At 61.3% G+C, this 23,140-nt stretch overlaps 1 protein-coding gene across 5 annotated transcripts in view; it reads right to left on the bottom strand.

The window, feature by feature from the left end:
- Positions 1-2,770: 2,770 nt before the first annotated feature.
- Positions 2,771-23,140, bottom strand: part of AGAP3 (ArfGAP with GTPase domain, ankyrin repeat and PH domain 3) — a 53,706-nt gene continuing 33,336 nt past the window's right edge. For 2 of the 5 annotated variants that reach the window (XM_042813081.1, XM_042813082.1), the window contains 7 exons: positions 18,444-18,617; positions 15,492-15,653; positions 7,348-7,502; positions 6,854-6,944; positions 6,346-6,568; positions 3,999-4,254; positions 2,771-3,855 (listed from right to left, as the gene is read on the bottom strand). In XM_042813081.1, coding sequence (XP_042669015.1) covers positions 3,634-3,855; positions 3,999-4,254; positions 6,346-6,568; positions 6,854-6,944; positions 7,348-7,502; positions 15,492-15,653; positions 18,444-18,617 — 1,283 coding nt within the window. In that variant the 3' untranslated portion in view covers positions 2,771-3,633. The remainder of the gene's footprint in view (positions 3,856-3,998; positions 4,255-6,345; positions 6,569-6,853; positions 6,945-7,347; positions 7,503-15,491; positions 15,654-18,443; positions 18,618-23,140) is intronic. The other 3 variants (XM_042813083.1, XM_042813080.1, XM_042813084.1) reach the window with 3 other exon arrangements.

The following is a 23,140-nucleotide window of genomic DNA, read 5'->3' as shown; positions in this document are numbered from 1 at the left end:
TGCTTATTGGCCTCCTGTCAGGACAGGGTTTTCAGTACAACGCTCGTGGATCACAGCACACTCCACCAGTGGGGCTGCACGGAGAGCTGCTGGCACACAGCGCACTGCTGTGCCCTGCCTGGGCTCTGCAGGAGCCGTGCAGTGGAGCTGCTGGAGGCTCCCAGCAGGGAATGCTGTGCTGTGATTTGCAGAGCTCTGCAGTGGTGGTTGGTGCAGGTTCTGACCCCTTGAGGTGAATCACACTGTGAGGTGAGCGTCACCACTGCAAGAGCCCTGCTATGCAGAAAGCCTCTACCCCCATGGGGAGAAGGGCTCTGGCTGCACATGGGCAGGACAGGAACATAGAGTAGAATCCATAGAATCATAGGATGGCCTGGGTTGAAAAGGACCTCAGAGATCATCTAGTTTCAACCTCCCTGCTGTGGGAAGGGTCACCAACCACCAGACCAGGCTGCCCCGAGCCACGTCCAGCCTTCTCCCGCTGGACTGGCACATAGGAAGGGTCAGGAGCTCTGACCACCTGCAGTGCCTCCACAGCCACAACCACAGCACCAGCACAGCTCCAAATGCAGGCGTAGGGAGGGTTGGTAGCAGGCTTGGCCGCGATGACCTCAGCAGCAGAACACCAAGGCTGCCCATAGCCTCAGCTCCTCCACCTGGTGCACAGCCTCACCCCCAGCCCCATGCTGCCCACAGCTCCAGCTCCACCATCCCTCAGTGCTGCCCCTCTGTACCCGTAGTCACAGTCCCACGTTCCCCACCTTGGAGCTCCATGCAGACCCTGCATTGCACAGCTCTACTCAGCTGTCCCTCATGCTGGTTGCATGCTTTGCATTGCTCTGCCTTCCCTGCACCACGCCTCCTCCCCCCCAGTTCATTCAGGCACTGCTGGGAGGGCACAGGACCCACCAAGGATCTGCTCAGCCCCCAGCCCCGTATCAGAGGCACCGATGTGCTCTGGGCCCTTCCCAGATGCTTACATGTTGTGCTGGTCCTTGTGGTGTGCATCTGTACAGAGCAGTTTGTTGACACCTGCAGGACTGCTGGGGCAAACCTCCTGGAGAAGGGCTGCATTGGGTGTGTGCTGGCACTGCAGCTATCTGTCCTGCACAGCTCAGTGCCTTACAGAGATCCCAAGGGTGCTCCTAGTGCCCTGGGGCAGACTGAGATGTGCTCCTACAGCCCAGCAGTGCAGCCTGAATGGTACCTCACCACAGTCAGTGCAGTGCAGCTGCTCTGCAGCTGTTTGGTGTCAGTAGTAGGGATGTAGGGCACCTGTGTTTTCTGCTGGGGCAGCTGTGCCACTCCCCAGAACTCCATCTCCAGCCCCCACGCATCCCGAAGCATCACCAAGCTGCAGGGCAGGATGCTACTGGAGTGCCTGCAGAAGCCGTGGGGCACAGCCCCGTTGTGAAACAGCCCTGTCACCCTGCCCTCCCGAGCTCTGACAACTGCCACGCTGCACAGCTGGGCACACGGGCACCCGGGAGCTCTGCAGTGACAGCTGCATGGGGACAGCTCATAGGATCTGCGTTCAGGACGGGACAGCATTGCAGGGCGGCAGCAGGCGGGTGGCAATGGGGCATCTCCTGCCTCCATAAAGGGCTGTGCCTCCCTGCTCCAGACCACAGGCAGCTTCAGCTGCAGGTCCCCTGCTGCTGCCCCGCAGTGCTCACTGCCCACCGCGGCCAAACTGCCCACACGAGATGGGAAAAGGGCTTCTGTCCCTTGTCTGGGCTCTGCCACACCACATCACTGCCGGCACGGGGCAGCCGCCGGCTCCCAGGATGAGGGCAGCAGCAGGGAGTCGGGGTGGCAGTGCCACCGCCAGCGGGACACCGGCTTGGGCGTCAGTGCCACGGGAGCCGGCCGCAGTGCCGCGGCTGCTCGGGGCGCTGCTCAGGGCTGCATCCTCACATGGCCCGCGGGCACGGGCGCAGCGCTGACCCCGGGGCCAACGCTGGGGGCTGAACGTGGGGCCGTGCCCAAGGCTGGGGCCGTGCCAGCAGAGCCCTGCGTCGGGGGCACGGCAGGACCGGGGCAGGGCGGGATGGGAAGGGAGGTGCCGGGGCTGGGCCGGGCGGGATCCCGCACGGGAGATGATGTATGGGCAGATGTATCAGATCGCACAAGATAAACAAGCAGTGAATTTCATCAGGGCCCATCATGGCTTTAATTTGGCTGCCTAATGAGTCAGATCCAGCCGCGCAGATAAAAGTTGTCAGAGCCGCAGCCCTAATGAATTTCTTGCCACTTGTAATCAAGGCAGCTTGTCTGAGGGGGATGATTAATGGGCCCCAGAGGAGCTGCCGTCCCTCGGCTTCCATTCCCACTAATGCAGTCGCCAGGAAATTAACCAAACCCAGCACCGGGCCGGGGCCGGGGAGCGCGTGCGGCTGTGCGGGGGCAGCGGCGGGGCCGGGCTTGGAGCGGCAGAGCGCGGGGCAGCGCAGGAGGGGCAGCACGGGGACACGGGCGCACGTGGAAACGTTCCGGCACCGGAGGAAGGGAACGTTCCTCACCCGCAGCCTCCAGAGGGGCAGCCCCACCGCGAGAGGGGAGAAGTGGGGCTGGGAGGGGGCTGCAGTGGGGTGCCTGCAGCAGGGGGAGGCGTTCCCTTGGTATGGCACAGGACTGGGGGGGCACACAATCCTGCACCCCACGCCAGTGCCGTGGCACAGCTCCCCGGGCGAAGGTCTGCCTGTGTGCCAAGAGCACAGCAGAGCCCTCAGTGCGGCGCGGAGCCCCAGGGCAGCACACGGAGCCACGCTGGCAGGAAGTGGGTGCTTTATTGGCCTTCATCTCCTTGGCTGCAGGTAACACACACAGGGCAATTCATGGCAAAGAAACACTATATACAGAGTGTCCATATAAATATTTCCAATGTACACTTTATACACAAGTGATGGAGACGTTCCAAGTCAGCGCTCGAAGCCTCGGGGTCCCGGTGCTCAGCTGCAGGACGGCCCCAAGCAGAGCGGGCACTCTGCTCCTCCCTCCTGCTCGGCCACAGGGCGCAGTGGGACCTGCAGGGTGGAGGCACTGCGCATGGCTGTGGGGCTTCAACCTGATGGGACAGTGACTCTACACAGACAGACAGACACAGATGGGCCCCAGAGCGTCCTCTGCCCCTCTGGTAAGCAGTGGGGTGGAGGGGTCCATCCAGGGGCTGCAGGGAAGGCCATTCCCTTGGCATCAGTGTGGGCAGCACCAGTGAGGGGACCCCCATACTGGCCAGAAGCAGAGAGGGCCAGAGGGCTGCGGTGAAGAAGCGTTCATCTCCCACTGCCCCCCTGCACTGGGGCACCTCATGGCCAAACGGAGGACAGAGGGACAGGCGCAGCACTGGTCCTCCCCATACCTCTGCACAGGGGTGGGCAGCACCCCGGACCACCTTCAGCCCTGCACTACCTACACGACAGTGTGATGGGGGCACACAGGAATTGTCTCTCCTTCCCCTGTACCGGTCATGAAATGGGGGTACCGAGTCCCCATCCAGAGCATCCTCTGCACACAGGCAGCGCTGGGCCCCTTCCAGCCGCAGAGGTCCCAGGACCTGGGCACAGCACAGATGGAGCGGGGGTCCGTAGAGGGGAGCACGCAGGGAACAGCCCTGAGCCCCGCTGCGAGGAGCTACACGGCGCTGGGGCTGGTGCTGAGCTCGGGCGGCACGGCAGCACAGGTGTTGTTGTTGGCGTTGGCGTTACGGCGGGGCAGGCTGGGGGTCAGCGTGGCACCATCGCCGGGACAGCCGTGCTGCAGTAGGATGTCGATGCACTCCTGGCTGCCCGCACGCCGTGCGTAGGCCAGCGGGGTCAGACCCCGGGCATCCCGACTCTTCACATCCACCCCGTACTGCGCGGGAGAGAAAGCAGCCGTCAGTGGCACCCGTGGCACATGGCCGGCTCCGTGGCACCAGGGGGGAGATGAGCAGCGCCCAGGGCACTACTGCCAGGCTGGGGGAACCCAGGGGAGCAGGTGCTGAATCACAGCCTTACCCAGATGAGCAGCTGCGTGAAGACAACGTTGGCCATGGCGCAGGACAGGTGCAGCGCCGTGCGCCCATCGCCGTCCCCATAGGTCTCGTTGACCTCCTCCTTGGTGCCGTGTGCCAGCAGTGTCACCACCAGGCGCAGGTCGTCCTCCACCACCGCCCGCAGCAGCTGCTGCCCCAGTGGGATGTCCGACTGCGGCAGCGGTGCCAGGAACAGCTTCTGCTCATACTTAGCGCGGATCCAGCGCTCCTTCTCCTCCCTGCGGGTGGAACAGCGTCACACGGGTGCCAACGCGGCTGGGCTGCGCCATGGGGCGGGCGCACCAGCACCGCCGTTCGAGCATCCCGTGCGTCAGGAGCAGACACCGCGGCGCCGTGCCACGTGCACGGCCGTCAGCGGGGCTCTGCGCTCATCGCCTCGCTCCCGACACGCACCTGTCTGTACCGACCTACGGCTCCGCACCTCCAGGCGGCGGGCCGCGTGCTCACGCCGAGCTACAGCCCCCATCCTGCACGGCGATCCTTCGGGCCCCTCCGCTGCGGAGCGCTGCCCCGCGCTCCCCTGCCCGCCCGCACCGCGCCAGCCCAGGGACGGCCAGCCCCGCGCCGCACCCCGCCGGCAGCAGGAGGCTCGGTGCCGCGCAGCGTTATCGGCAGCGTTATCGCTGCTGCCGTCTCGCCTGCAGCCAACAAAGGCTGTGGCCGCGTCCGTCCCGCCTGGGGCTGCGGGGCCGCCGGATCGATGCGCGCCGTGCCGCCGCTATCTGCTGCCATTCTATCCATCTGCATCTGGCGGGCGGCCATCAATGCCCCGCGCTGCGCATGCTCACTGCAGCCGCCCCCTGACCCGCTCTTATCCGCTGATAAGGGCAGAATGGGCTCTTGTTGGGATGAGTGACAGCGGAGGCGCTCCGATAGGGACAGACAAGGGCCTGAAAGGGACGCACCCCTGAGACCCGCAGGCGCTGCCAAGTGTCTGTTAACCCCTTCTGCCCCGCAGCCAGCTGGGCTCCAGCAGCCAGCGTGAGGCCATGAGCCCTGCTGGGTCCTGATGGGTGGGACAGCCCTGCTGGGAAGGAGCAGCCCTTTGTTTCCTAAACGGACACTAAGAACGGGACAGACTTCAGCAGGGTCTGCTGTGACAGAATCACAGAACAGCCGGGGTTGGAAGGGACCTCAAGGATCACGAAGCTCCAACCCCCCACCAATGCAGGGCCACCAACCTCCCCATTGCACAGCAGCCCAGGCTGCCCAGGGCCCCATCCAACCTGGCCTCCAACACCTCCAGGGATGGACGGGGCATCACAGCCTCTCTGGGCAGCTGTTCCAGCCCCTCACCGCTCTCACAGCACACAACTTCCCCTGACATCCAACCTCCAGCTGCCCTCCCTCAGCTCCAAACCATTTCCCCTCGTCCTGCTGCCATCTCCCCTTTCAGAGTTGAGTGACAGGACAAGGGGAAATGGTTTCAAACAAAAGGAGGGGAGATGTAGACTGGAAATAAGGAAGAAGTTGTTTCCAATGAGGCGTTGGCATGGTTTGCCCAGAGATGTGGTGGGTGCCCCGCTCCTGGAAACGCTGTGGGTCAGAGGACAGGGCTCTGAGCACCTGATGGAGCTGCGGGTGTCCCTGTGCACTGCGGGGAGCTGGGCTACACGGCCTTTAAAGGTCCCTTCAACTCCAACCATTGCATGATTGTGTTCTGTGAGCACTGTGTCCAGTTCTGGAGCCCCCAACACAAGAAGGACATGGAGCTGTTGGAGCAGGTCCAGAGGAGGTCATGGAGATGATCAGAGGGAGCAGCTCCCCTACAAGGACAGGCTAAAAGAGCCGGGTCTCTTCAGCCTGGAGAAGAGAAGACTCTGAGGAGACCTTACAGCAGCCCTGCAGTACCTGCAGGGGCCTACAGGAAAGGGACATTTTATATGGGCAGGTAGTGGCAGGACCAGGGGAAATGTCCTAAACTGGAAGAGGGTAGATTTAGACTAGCTATTAGGAGAAATTCAGTACTGTGAGGGTGGTGAGACACTGGCACAGGTTGCCCAGTGAGGTTGTGGATGCCCCTCCCTGGAAGCAGTCAAGGCCAGGACGGATAGAGCTTCAAGCAATCTGGTCTAGCAGGAGGTGTCCCTGCCCATAGCAGGGGGTTGGGACTAGATGACCTTGAAGGTCCCTTCCAACCCAAATCATTCCATGATTCTATGATTCTGTGATGCTGTGACATCCCTAGAGCAGGCAGACCCTGGCACAGCTGCGGCTCTCTGCCCATCCTCCGCTGATGGCTCCCAACCTCCCCACTGGACGTCGCGGTGCGGCTGTGAGCGCTGTCCCTGCAGAGCCCGTCCCCTTACCGGCTGCTCTCGGGGGTGGGTTTGGGGCACCCCTCCACAGCACCCTCCCAGACGGCGTTGGCCAACGCGTTGCCGATGGCGGCCATGAGGGTGAGCAGCTCGCCAGGCCAGTCGTCCAAGTCCAGCGAGCGCACGCGGGAGAGGTGCGTGCCCAGGTTGCGGTGGATCCCAGAGCACTCGATGCACATCAGGGCACCCAGGTTCAGGCTCGCCCAGTCAGGATCTGCAGGAGGTGACATCAGAGGGGCACAGCCAGCACGGGCACATCAGCCTGTTCCCCTCCCGTCACCCCACAGACCATCCCAGGCATCCCAGTGGCACAGAAGCAAGGACCTCCAGGACCAGCAGGGCATAGGGGTCAATCCCGCAAGGCCCTTCCCTCCCCTAACGACTGGCTTCCCAAGGAGGGGACAGAGCAGCCCCGCAGCACAAATCCCCCCGTGGTCAAGGAGGTGGTGGCGTGCTGCCCCTGCCCACCCCTCCCGTCCCCCAGCACGGTGTTCCTTACTGGGCGCATCGCAGTCCACGCAGAAGCTGTTACCCCGCGCAGTGCGCACTGCCTGCATGGCCTGCGCATCTCCCTGGCTGCCCAGCCGTGCCTGCAACAACACCAGCAATACAATAGCAATCTCAGGTGGTCCCACAGCATCCTCTGGGCCACCACCCCCAGGGTCACCGCCCCGGAGCCATTGGGAGCCCCAGTGCCGTGCTGCAGGGGTGAACAGTGCAGGGTTCCTGAACATCAGACAGATGTGGAGGAAGCTGAGGGGCAGGGCTGGGGGCCAGAAGGAATAGGGCTCCCCGAGGGGTGGAGCAAGGTGAGGGGGCTCTGTGGGGCACAGCGAGCTGGGGAACGAACCCAGAGAGGTGATGGGAACGCAGGGAAGGAGTGCCACAAGGACTGGGAGCAGAGGGCTGAGGATGCATTCAGCCCAGGGCAGGTGTGGATGCATCAAAGAGGTGCCAAAGAGGAGGGATGAGGCAGCATGCAGCTGCCCTTACCTTGTTCTTGCTGCTCTCACAGCCCTGCAGGCTGGCCAGGATCTGGCTCTCGATGGCCTGCACCCAGAGCTCCCGCTCCTCTGACGTTGAGGCCTCAAAGAGCCACGTCTGGCCCGTCAGGGACACGATGATGAACTCAAAGGGTTCGTCTGGCTCTGCAAAACAAAGGTGGTGGCACTGTCAGGGCTGTGCCTTGTGGGGTGCAGGCATGGCAGGGACAGCAGTGTCCCCAGGGGAGGCATGGGGACGACATACAGGGAGGACCCAGGGATCCAAGCCAGCCCAGTGCTGCTGCTACCCAGCTCCATCTGGGCACACAGCCTCTGCCATGCACCAGCAGCTGCAGCCATGCTCCCTATTGCCCTGGGCTGCGAATGCTGTCGGTCTGTGAGCTATTGGAGCCCTGCTCTCCGTGCCTCACATCTCCCAGTCCCTGGAGAAAGCTGTTGCCAATGGTAGCAGCCCCTCTGAGGACCTGCAGCCCCCACCAGCTCCCACCAGCCCATCAATCCCCATGGGCTGCCCTACACAGCAGTGTCTGCGCCCCGCAGCAGTCCCAAAAGTGGCACCCAAAGCCTTTCTCTTGCCGTGAAACACACGAGATCCAATTCCTGACTTCATGTCTTTGGAGAGGTATTTTTGGGGAGCCCCACAGCTGCACACACACCTGGAGGTCGGATACGGCCATCCCTCTGGGTGCAGGATGGGCTCAGGGGTGGTGCGGAGCATCCCTGCATCGAGCTGCAGCAGGGGGATGCAGAGCACCTGGCTGAATATCTCGGTGCCCTGCACATAAGGAAAAGGCCCCACAACAACCAAACGCTGGCCCCAAAACGTGGCCACTGCTGGGCTCTCTGCACTGCCGTCCCAAGCAGGCAGGGCTCAGCACCACCCCGCCGTGCGCCCACCTTTTATTGCCAACTCCGGTAGTTAGTGCAGTAAATGACTTAACTAAGCGGGGCCTGAATGGAATGACTAATAAACGTTATGTCACAGCACACGCTTCAGCTCATAGCAAAATGATTTGTAATTACCTAATTAGCGTTATGCAAATAACACCCTCATCTCCATAATGTGCCTTCCCAGCTCTCTATTAAAAGCAGAGTCAACCGCATGGCTCCGGAGGCAGCGCGGGGCCAAGAGCGCGGTTTGGGGCCGCGCCTGGGGGTGAGCAGGTCCTGCCCCACAGCTGGGGGAGGCAGGGAGGGCAGCGGGAGGTTGGGAGCTGCTGGCCAGAGCCCACAGACCCACTGTAGGGACAGCGAGGTGCTGGAGAGCTTTGTGGGCTGGACGTGCTGTGCCCACACACGTGCCCCACTGGTCTGCTGCCGAGGGAAGGCTCCGTGGGGAGGGACAGCTGTGTCCCCTTGCAGGCCCACGCTTTCTTTGGAGGACCACCACTCACAGCTCTGCGCCTCCCTCTGCACAGCTCAGCTCTCGCTCTGAACAACGTGAAGGTAAACGTCATCCCTGTGCCATGGCGCAGTGCCATGCTCCTCACACAAGCTCAGGGTCCCACGCCTCTTCTGAGAGTAAAACACCCAGAGACACCCAGCTCCGTGCTGCACCCTGCACAGAGCTCAGCAGCACCTGTTGGGGTTGGGAGCACGGACGGGGTCAGGAATGCGGGGCCCGGTCCCACATCAACAGACATTGGGAGGATGGAGCAGCCCCAGGACGAGGGTCCCAGGTGCAGTGCCAGCTGCCTGCCCTTACCATGGATGGGGATGCTGCTCCATGCCCTGCACCCTGCACTCAGCAGGGGAAAGCCTCTAGGGAAAGCTGCCAGCATCGCCCCTCTCCTGCAGAGACGGGAGGTGTGGGGCAGCACGGGAGGAGGCAGCGGGTGCCAGCAGTCTCATTGCTGGGCTCGTCCCCTCAGTGCTGCCCTTTACCTAATGAAATGATGCTTTGCACTGCTCCGGCCCTACCTCCAGCTCTCAGACAGTGCACAGCACGAAACCCTGCAGTCAGTTTGCCTCTCACCCTGAGAGATTCACTGTGCACGCCCAGGGATGGCCAACACCAGCTCAAAAACAGCCCCGTTCCTTCCTCTCACCGCTCAGTACCTCTGCACTGAGCACCACTGCAGCCCAAACCCCCTGCACCAGCACGTGCCTGCCCTGCAGTGCCCGCCCGCCTCTGGGGCTGCTCTGAGCTCAGGGTCCCAAGCTCAGTGTTCTCCAGGACAGACAGGTGACACCCCTGTGGCTCTGGGGACGTTCTCACCCCGAGGACATTCTGCAGCCCCACAGCCCTGCCCCAGCACCGCAGCCTCCCCCTGTGCCGGACCTCAGTTCTGCCCTCCTTTGTGCCGCACGGATTCCAGCCCAGCGCTGAACAAAGGGCCGCTGCTCCCACAGCCCGCCAAGAGCGAACAAAGGGCGGCTGCTCTGCTTCCATGCCGGGCTCCTTTCTGCAAGGAAAAGCACCACTGCGCCCTGCAGCAACTCGGGGCAGCGCTGCGGGATGGAGCTCCTGAGGGGCTTGGGAAGGCTGCAGGATGGCAGTGGGATGGCAGCAGGGAGGTGTGGGATGGCAGCGGGATGGCAGTGATGGCTGTGGGTGACAGGGAGGGCTGTCCCAGGGCTGCTGCAGCACCCATCTCCCATCATCTCCCCTCTCCCGGCCCACGGGGTGCTGGTGGGAGTCCATTACGCAGCTCCATTAGAATTAGTGGGCAGTGGAAATGAAGGAGCTCGCCTCTCTCCCTCTTGATGATTTTTTGATGATGTTTTAAAGACTGAGCTCTGTGAAGAGCTGCTGAGCGGAGCTCGGCACGATGCAGCTCTGCTAATGGGCGTTAACCCCCCGACCCTGCTCCAACGCCGGCAATGAGTGCTCCAAATGAGAGCAAAATTAACGAGGGCACCGCACAGTGCCAGGACGGGGCAGGGCACGCAGCACTCGGACACGGGAAGTGGCCACATCACCACTCTGAGCACGCTGAGGGCTCCTGCGAGCAATTGGCCCTCGGGGACTTATCATCCCCAGCCCCACCATACACACAGCCCTGGAAGGAAACAGCTGCCCGCAGAGCCACAGAGCAGAGCTGCCCAGAGTAAAGCAGTCCAGCAGAGCATGGGAACGGCACTGCCACCTTGCAGCAGGGACACCTGAGGCAGAAGCAGCACAGGGAGAAAAAAGGGGAGCAGCGGCATCCCAGAGCTCATGCCAAGGCCTGTTTGCTCAGCTCTCAGCCGGGGATCTGAGCAGAACCGGTACCTTCGGGTGGCTTCAGCACCCAGTGGAGCGCACCGAGCCGTCCTGCTGGGGAGGGCTCACACCACCGCCGCGACGGCGCAACAGCAGAGCGCAGCAGAGCCCTGCAGGACCCCCATGTCCTGCACTCCCTGCTGCAGGACTGCTCCCCTGGGCTGTGCCCCCCAGGGGGTCCCCGGCCCACAGCTCTGCTGCTGAGCTCCCGCAGTGCCCAGGAGCGAGCAGCCGGGTCCCCAGCCCCGGGATGCTTGTTTGCAAGCTGCCACTGTACCACATCATTATGAGGTGTTTGGGATATCAACAAATTAGCAGGCGTCTGGGAAGAGAAGGATGCAGCACCATTCGTAAATGTCAGCTCGCTGCCTCCTCATTTTGCAGATCATTAAACCCAATATTCCTAACCTGTATTAGTGCAACGGGGACGGGCCCCCTCCACAGTGACGAGCCGCCAGGAGAGCTGCAGAACATTGCTATGGAGACCCTGCAGCGCTCCCGGCCCTGAGCCACAGTCCTCCATGGCCCCACGCTGAGCCGGCACCTTCTGCAGTGCCCTGCCCTGCCATGCCCAAGGGCTGTGTGGGGCTGTGGGCAGTGGGGCTGGGCAGTGACATCCACAGAGATGTGCAAACTCAGCTGGGTTAAGAGCATCCATCCTGGGGCACCAAATGCCTGTGCACACGTGTAAGCGTGCATAGTGGGGAGGGACAACGAAGGCAGCTGAGCAGGCGCAGCCAGGACTGGGCGACGCTCCTGAGAGATGCAGGGAAGGGCACTGAGGTCCCCATGGACTGGGGCTGTCAATCTGTGTGCATGTGCAAGGCATGCAGGCAGCACGCAGGGCTGAGGGGCACCGACAGGGCGATGCCATGCACACACTGTGCTGCGGGGGCAGGCGGGGGCTGAGCATCGCACTGAGATCCGGCAGTGCAGTGTGCATGGCTCAGCCCTGTGCTCACAGCTCAGCCCTGTGCTCAAAGCTCAGCCCCGTGCTCAAATCTCAGCCCTGTGCTCAAATCTCAGCCCTGTGCTCAAAGCTCAGCCCTGTGCTCACAGCTCAGCCCTGTGCTCAAAGCTCAGCCCCGTGCTCACAGCTCAGCCCTGTGCTCACAGCTCAGCCCCGTGCTCACAGCTCAGCCCCGTGCTCACAGCTCAGCCCCGTGCTCACAGCTCAGCCCCGTGCTCAAAGCTCAGCCCTGTGCTCAAATCTCAGCCCCATGCTCACAGCTCAGCCCCATGCTCACAGCTCAGCCCTGTGCTCAAAGCTCAGCCCCATGCTCAAAGCTCAGCCTCGCGCTTGCAGCTCTCTGCCGTCGGCCCCGACAGCCGCTGACAGTTGGCATTAATCACGCACCGCGCCCCAACACAACTCTTTACTGGCCATCAATTTCCCATGGGTTTTAAAACTAAAAAACAAAGACAAAACCGCGTCGTTTGGCCGCCGCTGAGCAGCACATTAAGGGGCTGTCAGCTTCTCGCCATGCACCCTGCATCACTCTTTAAGCACATGAGAAGTTCATTATCCCCGGAGCTCTGGCAGCCGCGGGGATGCTGGTGCAGGGAGCGTCACGAAGGTGCTGCTCTGACTCTCGGCCCCGCGCCGCCGCCACCAAGCGGAGCCACGGCAGGGCACCGGGGGGCACGGGGCTCGGCTGTGGGGATGGCACTGCTGCCCACGGCACTCTGTGTCCCCGCGGCGCCCGCGGCCCGACGCCAGCACCCGGCAGGGTGCCGTGCAGTGCCACGCCGTCACAGAGCAGCACGGTGCTCCCGCAGCCCGTGCAGCGCTGCGCTGCGCAGTGACAGCCCGGCAGCCCAACAGCACGCCTGCCAGAGTTTGCTGATGCTCCCTAGCAGCCTGACACGGCGCTCTCTTTAACATGCGCCCATGTAAAAAAGCAACAGCTCGTTTGATTTATGATACTTCAGAACAACTAAGATTCAATTGCTCTGCACGTCCCCGGCTCTGATTACCTCCTAAATGAGATAAACCGATGGCAATTTATCCCCAGACCTCACCAACTTTCCCAGGATGCTCACCTGAGCTGCGTGCCTGGTGCACGCAGGTTGGGGCGGCTGCAGCTCCTGGCTCTTCCCTGCTGCTTGCACCCGCCTGCAGGGCCTCACAGTGGGCTCTGCCAGGTCCTGTGCAGTGGCACTGCTTGTGGAACCATCCTCTGCGCTGCCCCCGTGCCCCCTCTTGTCTGCTCCCAGCAGGAGCGGCACTGGGGGACGCCGGCTCAGATGCAGAGCATTGCAGCCCCACTCCGCACAGCAGTTTTACACTTTTGCTGCGTTGGCTGTGTGAAAGCAAAGAGCTCAGGAGATCCAGCTGTGAAAGTACTGCTGGTAAATGTGCAACAGCAGATAATAAAGAAGCAGTGAAGAATCAGCCCTACGGACACTGTCCATGACATCAGCCACAGCCATACCCACTACATGGGGCAGTGCTGAGCCCCAGGTTCACCACCAGAACCGAGTGCAGACACCAGGACATGGGGATGGGATCTCACACGGAGCTCATTCATTACTCTGGTTTGCTCGCTGCTCGTTTGGCTTCTGATGCAGATGACCACACAGTGAGCCGGCCGTGGCTGCAGCCCAGCACACAGACCCCAGCCCTGCCCCAACCACTTCCAGAGCTGCAGGTCCTGGGGATGGGCCCCGTGCTGCAGGGTGGATGCTTCAGCCCCATGCCAGCAGGGTGGGCCGCGATGTCCCTTCCAACCCAGCCATGCTGTGCTTCCATGAAAAGGACTCCTCGGCTCTGCCATTCGTATGGAGCAGAGACGTATGGAGCACTTCCCAGAGCCATCCCCAGGGTGGATAACCGCAAAGGACAGAGCTGGAGCCACGGGTGAGCGCTGCTCACAGCCCCTGGAGCTGCACGCAGCCCGGCTGCAGGAGCAGCATGCTCTGCCTGGGTGCCAGGGCTGCAGGCAGGAGCCACAGCCGTGTGCCGGGTCTGCGCCGTGACAAAGGCAGGTAGCTGATACCTCCCTGGCAAACGACATTCCACATTGATGAATGTGAAGCAGGAGAAAATGACGTTATTCCAACAGCTGCCAGGCTTCTGCATTAATTCCATCGGCCAGAAGCAGGGCTGGGTACCACTGCACAGCACAGCACTGTGGGCAGGGAGCAGGGGAGGGGGCAGCAGGGGGTGCTTGGTGCCCTCATACACTGCATGGCACCGCACCACGTGCTATTCCCACACTCCACCTCTCCAGGACGCTGCCAACAGTGAGAGATGAGGGTGGGCACACGTCTGCAAAGCTTCCTATGAGACGGCAGAGGATGGGACGGGCTGAGATGCACAGACTGGGGTGACAGCAGCTGTGCATCCACTGGGGGCAGAGAGCAGAGAGCTGTGGGACCAATGCATCTCCTGGAGAAGGAGTTCATGTAATTGTGAAGCTCTGAGCAGCTGCTGGTCCACACTGCTGGCTCGTCAAAGCATGCTCATTTTTAATTACTCTCTCCACTAACTGTACTCAATTTTGCACAGCTTCAGATCTTTGCCTCTGCACCTTCCTGTGCCACAACCGTCTGCGTTGCACTCCAGGGCCGGACCGCTCCGTGAGCACTGATAACAGCAGCCCTACAGCCCTGCACCTCCCACCCTTCTTCCCGGAGAGCGGAAACCTTTCACATCCATACCACAAACAAAGCCATCAGCCCTAGTGCCACTTTGGGATCTTCCCTACAATGCTGCAGTGTCTCCAAGCCCTCCTGCAGTGTCAGTCACTGGGTGGCTCACAGCACTGCCTGCTTACACCCATGCACAGCTACAGAACTGCTGCACTCAGCCCCCCCACAGGTCACACGTGGACAATGTGCCTCTCCCTGCCACGGTGCTGGGAGTGCTGCAGATGTGGGGAAGGGCAGTGAAGTGTCCAATAATCACCATCCATAACAGCTAAGCACGCACTGGTCTAATATGATGAACGTACAGCAATACTTTCTTGCTTGCCATGAGACGCCCAGTGCACATCACAGACCCGAATGACGCTCGAGGTATCGGAATCAAACACTAAGGGAAAGTCCTTCCCAAACGTGGTGTCATTCAGGTGTAGATCAACTGCATATGGACTGAACCAGAGCTGCTGAATCCCGCTGCAGACCTACACCAGGATGCTTCCCGAGGGAGGAATGACAAAGAGCTGCTCGGGCACAGCAGATACAGCCAAGGGCTGCGGCTGCCCTGGGATGGGGCAGGACAGCAGCACGGCCATGGCGCAGGACAGACTGCACTGCACCTCGTGTTACAACTGGCATCTGCTCTGATCCTGCTCTTAGCCCCCTTCTTCAGCCACCTGAACTCCATCCTTAGTTTGTTTCCTGCAGAAGCTCACTGCTGGCTGCAGGACACGGAAACCTCAGATGACGGCCAGTACCAGCGCCTGAGCACAGCGCTTTGCAGAGGCCAACCACGGGTTCAGCCCCTAGAACTGTGCTGCACTGAGCTGTGCCTGCTGACGTGGGCAGCCTTCACACAGCCCCGCACAGCTCAGGCTCTGCTTCAGAGGCACAGACACCCACAGTGCCCGGCAGCACGCTGCCCGCTCCGTCACACAGTGCTCCCCTGCAGCAGATGAACACCTCCAAAGACCCTCACCTTGAGGGTGAGGCCTTCAAACGGTGCAAGTGCAGCAGATTTACAAGCGCGCGGATACGAGCTCCTATGGTAGAGAGCATCTGCACACCTTCTGCACGCCTACGTGCGCCCCCGGCCCTGCTGGTACAGCCCATAATTACCACTACCACTAACGTGCGCACAGCAGCACGCCGGCAGTCCTGCTGCACCGCAGGTGGGACACCACGGGCAGGTCCAGGGGTGACGGCTCCCTGAAGAGGCACCAATGAGTTGGGCAGGAGCACCCCGTGCCCCGGTGTCCCCGCGCCGCGGAGCAGAGGCTGCCTACCTTCAGCCGCCGTGCTGGGGCCGTCGGGCCGCGTCGTCCCCGTGCTCTTTTTCCTGCGGTGCTTCTTCCTGTTGGCATGCGGCGACGGGGGCGGCTCCAGCTTGGGGCTGGCGGCGGTGGAGATGTTGGGGCTGGAGCTGAGGGAATCGGCAGTGCCGTTGGCTACGGACAAAGAGAGAGAAGATGATGTACAGCGGGAGGCGCCCCAGGGTGCAGGGGACGGCGGCGGCGCTCTGCCTGGCCGCAGCTGCACGGCCCCGACCCACAGACGGAGCAGGAACTGCGCTGCTCAGTGCTGGGACGGTCCGGGGCCGGGGGGTCTCCGCGTGGGTCCCTATGCTGCATGGGTCTCCATGTGGGGGCCTGTGTGGGTCCTTACGTGGGGTCACTCTGGGCATGGGGACTCCCTTCGGGGGCTGCCGAGGGTCGCTGCCAGCACTTGGACGGATGGGACACGCACAGGCACCGTGCAGGGCAATGCCTGTGTTCGGAAGGGACGGAGCAGCACGCTGCCATGTGCAGCCCACAGCCCCGCACCTCCGCAGCACCGCGCCCTGCACGGCCTGCACACGAGGCGAGGGGTTGCCACGCTCAGGAACTGAGCGCAATGGTCTCCATAGGCTCCCGATATGGAGCTGAAGAAGCTGCATCCCCAGCAGCAACGCACCAAATTTATCCTCAATCATACTGTTCCTTACAATTAATAGCAGAATTAGAAACAATCAGGGAGCTGCCTAATTACTGTCAATTAGAGCGCGCTAATCAAGCTCCGATCACACACACACACGCTGCCGCTGCACTCACCATTAAATGTCAAATTTCATTAGAGACCAGCAACAAAATCAAAAGCCTGACATTCAATTTCAGCAGCACACACAGCGCAGGCTTCCAATCAGCATAAAAATGCAGACTCCGGGGAAGGCAACGAGGCGCAGGAGCCCTCGCTGCACGGTTAACCCTCTCCGAAATGTGCTCCTGCCTCTGTGTGCCCACAGCATCGCTCCAGCCCCGCTGCCCAGCACGGTGCTGCAGCCCTCGGGGCGTCCCGGCGAGCACCGAGCGCAGCCCCAGGGCTGCTGGCACGGGGGGTGAGAGGTCCTGGTGGCCCAGAGCAGCGCTCAGCAGCACGGAGCTGCTCACTGAGCTGCACGTGTGCATGGCCGGGAGGGGACGTGGTGGCACAGCTCTGCCGTGCCTGGCTCCTGCTGGATCTGACACACACGAGCGGGCGTTTCCCCTGCTATTAATCCACGGGGAAATAGCTCACCCTTGGCAATTGAGAGAGATAAATCTAATAAAATCAGATCCCACTTTATGGATATGAATTACCTCTGCTGTTTGGCAGGACGGTGCCTGCAGGAGGTGTGAGGTGCCTCCCACCCCCCAGCCCAGCACTGCAGGGATCTGAGCTTTCCCATGTGAGGGACAGTGGTGCACCCCCCTGTGCTGCCTGCCTGCTCCTGCACCCCCGTGCTGTGCCATACCTCGGGGCTGAGGGGTGCCTGCAGCTTGCACTGACCCCATGCCCCTGCTGCACAGCAGCCATCACCCAGCCCATGCTCTCTGCACTGCCCTGCAATCACTGGTACAGAACTGGAGCTGGGGGTTTGCAGGGTCCTGGTGGGATGGGGAGGGGACAGGAATGGGAATGCTCCCTCCAGAGAGAGGGAGAGTTTTTCCTATTACTCAGCATTGAGCTCTTCCAACCCAGCCGTGGGTCTCCAAACCCCCACCTCATCATGGAATCCCTCTACATACACAAGTGGGGATGCTCCTGGCTGCTTCCCCCAGACCAGCCGGGTGCCTGTGAGCCATGAAGGCCAAACACCAGCAGTGCTGGGGCAATGTCTGTGCCAGCTGTGCAGCCCTCCTGAGGAGCTCACCAAGGTGCACGTGAGAGGGGACAAGGGGGAACGGCTTTAAACTAAGAGGGGAGATGTAGGTCGGATGTTGGGAGGAAACTCTGCAGGGAGGCCCCAGCAGTGCCGCTCAGCAATGCTGGTGCCCCATTCCCAGAGGTGCCCAAGGCCACGGATGGGCCCTAGGCAGCCTGCAGGCGGGGGCACCCAGCCAGGGGCGTCCCTTCCACGTGTCCTGTGTGACTCCACGGCTCTACGATCTCCCGGAGCGGGTGCTCAGGCCTTTGGCTCTGAGCAGAGACCCTCTCCCCGCGGAGCAGCCCTGCGGGGCCGTGCCGTACAGGGCAGTGCCCAGAGCATCCCCAAAGCAGCACGGCTGCTCCGCGTCCGGGGCTCGGGCTGGGGGGGCCGTGGCACATTACTGCTCAGAGCTGCGCCCTTCCGCTGCCATCGCCGCGCTGCCCCATCAGCAGTAACAGTCTGATTAATTCGCTTCCAGCAGGGAGCTGATGGGGCCAATGATGGAGCCGCTGCATCAGGCGCGCTGAAATTGATAGTTTTTCACAGTTACAAATGAGGAGCCTCCTCAGCTGCAAATGGCGCCCGCACAGTCGGACTCCGGTAATGATCATAAAGAGGCTCTCTTTAAACTGCGAAAGCCCCTGGGACCGCGCGGGGGGGCGGCTGCCGCGCTAATGAGAACTACAAGGGGCGAGCAGGCATGGAAATGGCTCCTCCACTCTTGATGTGCATTTAACTGCTTTTTTAGTGCGGCGGCAGAGCCAGGAACGAAGGAGTGATGAATGCAGCACAAAAGCATTTATTTTCCAATTCGGCAAAGTGGCTACGTTGGGAAATGTATGAATTATTTTAATTCACTCAACTGTCCTGAAACGTCGTGGAGCGAGCGGGCGCGGGGGGAGCCGCCGTGCGCACACAGAGGTGGAATCGCCACTTTGGGTTCCTCTGCCCCAAAGCCCGCAGCGGGGCGGGCGCTAAGAGCAGCCTGCGCTGCCCCTGGTGCGCGCTGACCCTCGCTGGGGCCCATCCCACAGAACCTCCCGCAGCCCCGCGGGGCCGCAGTGCCACTCACCGGGGTTGGGGCAGGCGCCGGGCAGCGCCACGGCCTCGCTCCACTGATCGGCGCTGGAGACAGAGTAGGAGCGCTGGTGCATGCCGTCGGGCTTGGAGCTGAAGCCCACCAGGTTGATGCCGCTGACGGAGCGCTCCGAGTGCAGGGAGGTGCTGCTGCTGGAATGTGGGGCGCCTGCAAGAGAGCCGCCGGGTCAGCGCGAGCCGAGGGCCGCCTGGGGCAGAGCCGGAGCCCCGTGCCACGTGTGTGCAGGTGCCCGGCACCAGGGCTGCTCCGGCCCTCCTCTCCTGCAGGTCCTCACACGGCACCGGGCGGCTGGGGGTGCCGGCACGCAGCCCCCTTTCGGCCCGGTTCCGCGGTCTGCGATCTGCTCCAGGTCCCCACCACGACTACAAGCACCTGCACCAGCAGGCACCGCCAGCAGCCCCGGCGCCCGTCCTCATGCAGTTCCACCGCCTGTCTGCCCCAGCACAGAGCACAGGGCGAGCGGAAACGCCATGGAGGATGTCATGGGGACGCGCAGGGGGAAGGCCTCTGCCCCCGCTGGGACCCCCTGAGCTGCATCCCTGGGAGCTTGGAAGCCACGGAGGAAAGTTCTGGGGAACAGAAGCAGCCAAAGAAGATGAGATCACTTTGATGTGAAATGGGTCAAATGTTTCTGGATTATGGGAACAGCCCCAGCTCCCCACGCAAACACACGGAGCTGCTCCTGCTGCTGAGTGCCGCCAGCGGTGAGTCTGGGGGGGACGACTCTGCTGGGGGGGACCGACCACACCAGCACTGCACACACAGCCCCACACCTCCCCTGCTGCCACATGCTGTGAGGTCAGCTGCGTTCTGCTCTCCGGTGCCCCATGGCTGCATCCCCCCCAGTGCACCGCCAGGGTTTGTGCATGAAGTTACAGCTCTGTCCCCACCATTCCCCCAAAAAAATGCAAAATGTGATCCAAATGTCACCGATGTTTGAGTGCTGCCTGCGGCTGCGGAGTGCTGGGATCTCAGTTCCAGAAGCCCAGATTTCCATTACAGAGAGCAGTGGCTGTACCTGGCGGCCAGGGCATGAGTAGAATGGGAGCCAGCCTGAGTGTCTCCCCCCTTGCAGCCATGGGATCAGGTCCTGCAGCCCCGAGCACCAGCTGTGGGGCCAGGCCCTGGCAGAGCCATGGGGCCAGGTACTGCAGACCCACAGCCCCAGTGCTGTGCCACCGCTCAAAGCCCTCAGCCCCACTGCCGTGCGCTCCCCCTCCCTGCCTTGTTCAGCACCACAGAAACACGTGTAAAACCATGACACTGACTTTGCCTCTAATTAGCCCTTAATTTACAAGACACACTCGGAAGGGTAATTAGCTGGCGCTCCGCTCTTGACTGCCGCATCCATCTCCTCTCTGCTCCTGGTGGGAGGGAGCCCGCTGCCACCAGAGCAGGGACACCCCTGGGACTGAGAGGGGATGGGTGCTGGGAGGGGACGACATGGAGTGGGACAGAGTGGGACAGGACAAGATGGGACGGGGTGGGACAGGATGGGATGGGGTGAGGTGGGAGGGAAGGCAGTGGGATCCCCATCTCAGCCAGTGCAGGCTGACCTGTGCCATGCTGCGTAGGCAGCACGTGTGCAATGCACAGCAGGGAGCGGAGAAGGCAAACAGCACAGAACACTGCCTGGGGAAGTCCCACAGCAGAGGGCAGCATCCTGATGGCCGTGCAGTGCCCAGGTCTGCACAGCTGGAGCACCCCTCCCTGCAGGCACTGCCCCGCCAGCAGCGTGACCACACAGAGTACCCAAATCCTGGGTCCCCGTGGAGCTGCCTGAGCCCTGCACACACTCCTCTTGTCCTGGGGACGGGTAGGTTGGTCCAGCAGAGACCCCCTCCTCCCAGACGTGACACCACCAGAGCTACAGGACAGGATCGCTGTACATTAGGCAAAGCAGAAGGTAAACAGAAAGCCGCATGTAATGCACTGCCTGCCTCTCTGAGCACAGTCCCCAGCACTGACCTCTCCCTGCCCCCCCCACAGCCCATCAGCAGAGCTTTTCCCATTCCTGTTTGCTCAGAATTCAAAAAGTGAAGAATTTCACATCAACGCGTTGGTGTGACCTCAGCAGTGCTCACAGCCCACAGCACTGCAACACCACGCAGCAGATGGATTCGTGGTCACATTTCAGAGCGTTAACACTGCAGTCACCTCCGACAGCATCACTGTGGAAAGGACTGCTTCCCCCTGACAGTGCACTGATCCGACCAGCGCTGACGAAGCTGTGGCACATCAGTTCTGCCCTTACCAGCACGGCCGATGCCCACTTCTGAGCACCAAGGCAAAGCCGGATCACAGACCCGCAGTGAGGCTGAGGATGGGGCCCTCGGGGTCCCTCTGATCCCTCCAACCCAGCAAGGCCCCCCAGAGCACAGCAGGGTGGGAGCTCCCCAAGGAGGAGAGCCTGCAGCCTCCGTCCCCGCGCAGAGCTGTGTGCAGGCAGCTCCTGGGCTGCACTTTGTGCCAGTGCTGCGTGCCGCCCCAGCGCCGAGCAGAGCGCAGCTCTGTGCCCTCACGGCTCCTGCAGGGCTCTGTGGCCACGGTGGAGCCCCCTGAGCCTGCCTGGCTCCAGGAGGAGCAGCCCCAGCAATCAGGCTCTCCTCCCAGCAGAGCAGCCCCAGGGCTGCGGTGGCGGTGGGAGCTGTGCTGCTTATTTCCAGTCTGAACCACCCCTCCTCAGCCGCCACTGGACCTTGCTATACATCTATCTGATAAGACGCTCTCTGTTATCAGTTTTGCTCCTCTCTTGGTACTTGCAAACAGCGTTGGAAAAACCTCAGCCCCTTTCTTCTGCTACACCCACACCAACAGAGCTCCCCACACCGCTCCCAGCACAGCACGTTCTGCAATCACAGGACATCCCCTGAGCCCCCCAAGTCCTCCCAGCCCCAAACTGCAGTCACCAGACAGCTGAGAAAGGCTTCCAAAATTCCCGAATTAAATAATTCACACTCGCTGATTCCAACACGTCTAAATCTCCTACCTGCTGTTTAATTTGCTTCTAATTACAGCTGGAATATGAAGAATTCATCATTCTGTGCTAAGATACATCATCTCTCCTCTTCCCAGACACCAAACAGAAGTGTTTACTGAACACGTGGTTCCTTTCTTTATTAACCGCTCTATTATTTCCACGTAGTAATGAAGCAGCGCTGTGTTAGGATTCATTAGTTCCTAATAAACTCCAAAAGAACTTTTTGCTGTCTGTACCCTGCTGCAGCCCCTCGTGGTAACGGCGCCGTGTGCTCCTGCACCAGCGGAGCTGGGCGATGCTGGGCCGTGCAGGGAGGAAGAAGCACAGGTGGGGTTTATCCACTCCTTAAGTACAGTAGCACCAGAGAGGAGGAGAGAGGGCTTTCCCTGCAGGACGAGGGCAGCACGTGGCCGCCCCAGGCCAGGCTGCTCACAGGAGGCTGCATTCATACACACACACACAGGCTCTGGGCGGCCTGCGCCGCTGCTTGGCGATCCTGCCCACAGCAGGGGTTTGAAACCAGATGGTCTCTGAGGTCCTTTTCAACCCTATGACTCCATGACAGATGATACAGCTGCATGAACGGGGCCAGCAGCACACAGCCTGGTTCTCCTTGCTCTGCTCCTGTGCATCGGCTGTGATCCGGAAGGAGGGAGTGAGCAGTTCACGTCTCCTCTAACCCAGATTAATACCTTTAAGTAGCGCAGCCTCTCTTTTGATTTTGACTTTTTGCTATCCAGTCAAATGCTCCTTTCATCACTCCTAATTACGCTCCACACTTTCTCCTGTTTCTTTTTCCCCAAAGATCTGGCTCTAATTGCTTTCAGCCCTGTGAAATTGGCTCAGATATGTATTTTTGAGCACGTGTGCGTCTATGCTGTCTATGCGTGTTTGAAGCTCCCTATTTCTGCTCTCAGCTCTCCTCTGCCTGAGCAGCAGCACCACATCGGGGTTACCTGTGCCTGAGCTGCTGCTCTCCAGCTCTGAGGTCTCTGCTCAGAGGGAGCACAGCATCTCTGCAGTGCAGAGCTGTGCCTCAGTGCAGCGGGTTTGGGACGGCACCATTCCCACTGCGTGGCTCCTCCTGTGGGTATCACTGTCACAGCATCATTCGTTCTCCACCCCATCACAGCACAATGTTTAGGAACCATTTCTGAGACGCACAGCCAAAGTGCTGGAAAGCAGGAGCAGGGAGTGGGTGACGAAGAAATGATTTTCAACCTGCCTTCTGCTCTGCTAGTGTGACCATAGGTGACACTCAGTCCCTGTGGAAACCTGAAATCATGAGCTACAGAAAATATATGTATGAGCAACACTGCCTAAAATACAAAACCAAAAGATACCATGCAGCTGAAAGCCCAAAAGAGATCAGCACGGCCAGGATGGGGGCTGCCAAGCACGGCATTAAGGCTGCAGTGCTGTGCATCACTGTCTGCACTGACCGCCAGCAGCACAGCTGAGCTGGGGACGCTGCAGTGCACGGAGTGAGAGCAGCCCTGCAGAACACACAGCATCAGGCAGGCAGAGCCCCAGCAACAGCTCTGACCCACATGGGGGGCAGCAGAGGGAGCTCCCATCCCGTGAGCTGCACGGCCCCGACCTGCCCTGCAGCTGCTATGAGAAGGAGCAGTGCAGAAGGGCCCTCAGCCCCCTCTGGAAGATACCAGCTGCCCCACTTCCCAGCTTCCTT

Source organism: Centrocercus urophasianus, unplaced genomic scaffold (genome assembly GCF_019232065.1).
Source record: "Centrocercus urophasianus isolate 14NV4802_14NV808 unplaced genomic scaffold, USGS_Curo_1.0 seq_1367, whole genome shotgun sequence".
NCBI classification, from domain to species: Eukaryota; Metazoa; Chordata; class Aves; order Galliformes; family Phasianidae; genus Centrocercus; species Centrocercus urophasianus.
Note: the sequence above shows the minus strand (reverse complement) of the source record. Positions and strands in the feature narration are given on the sequence as shown.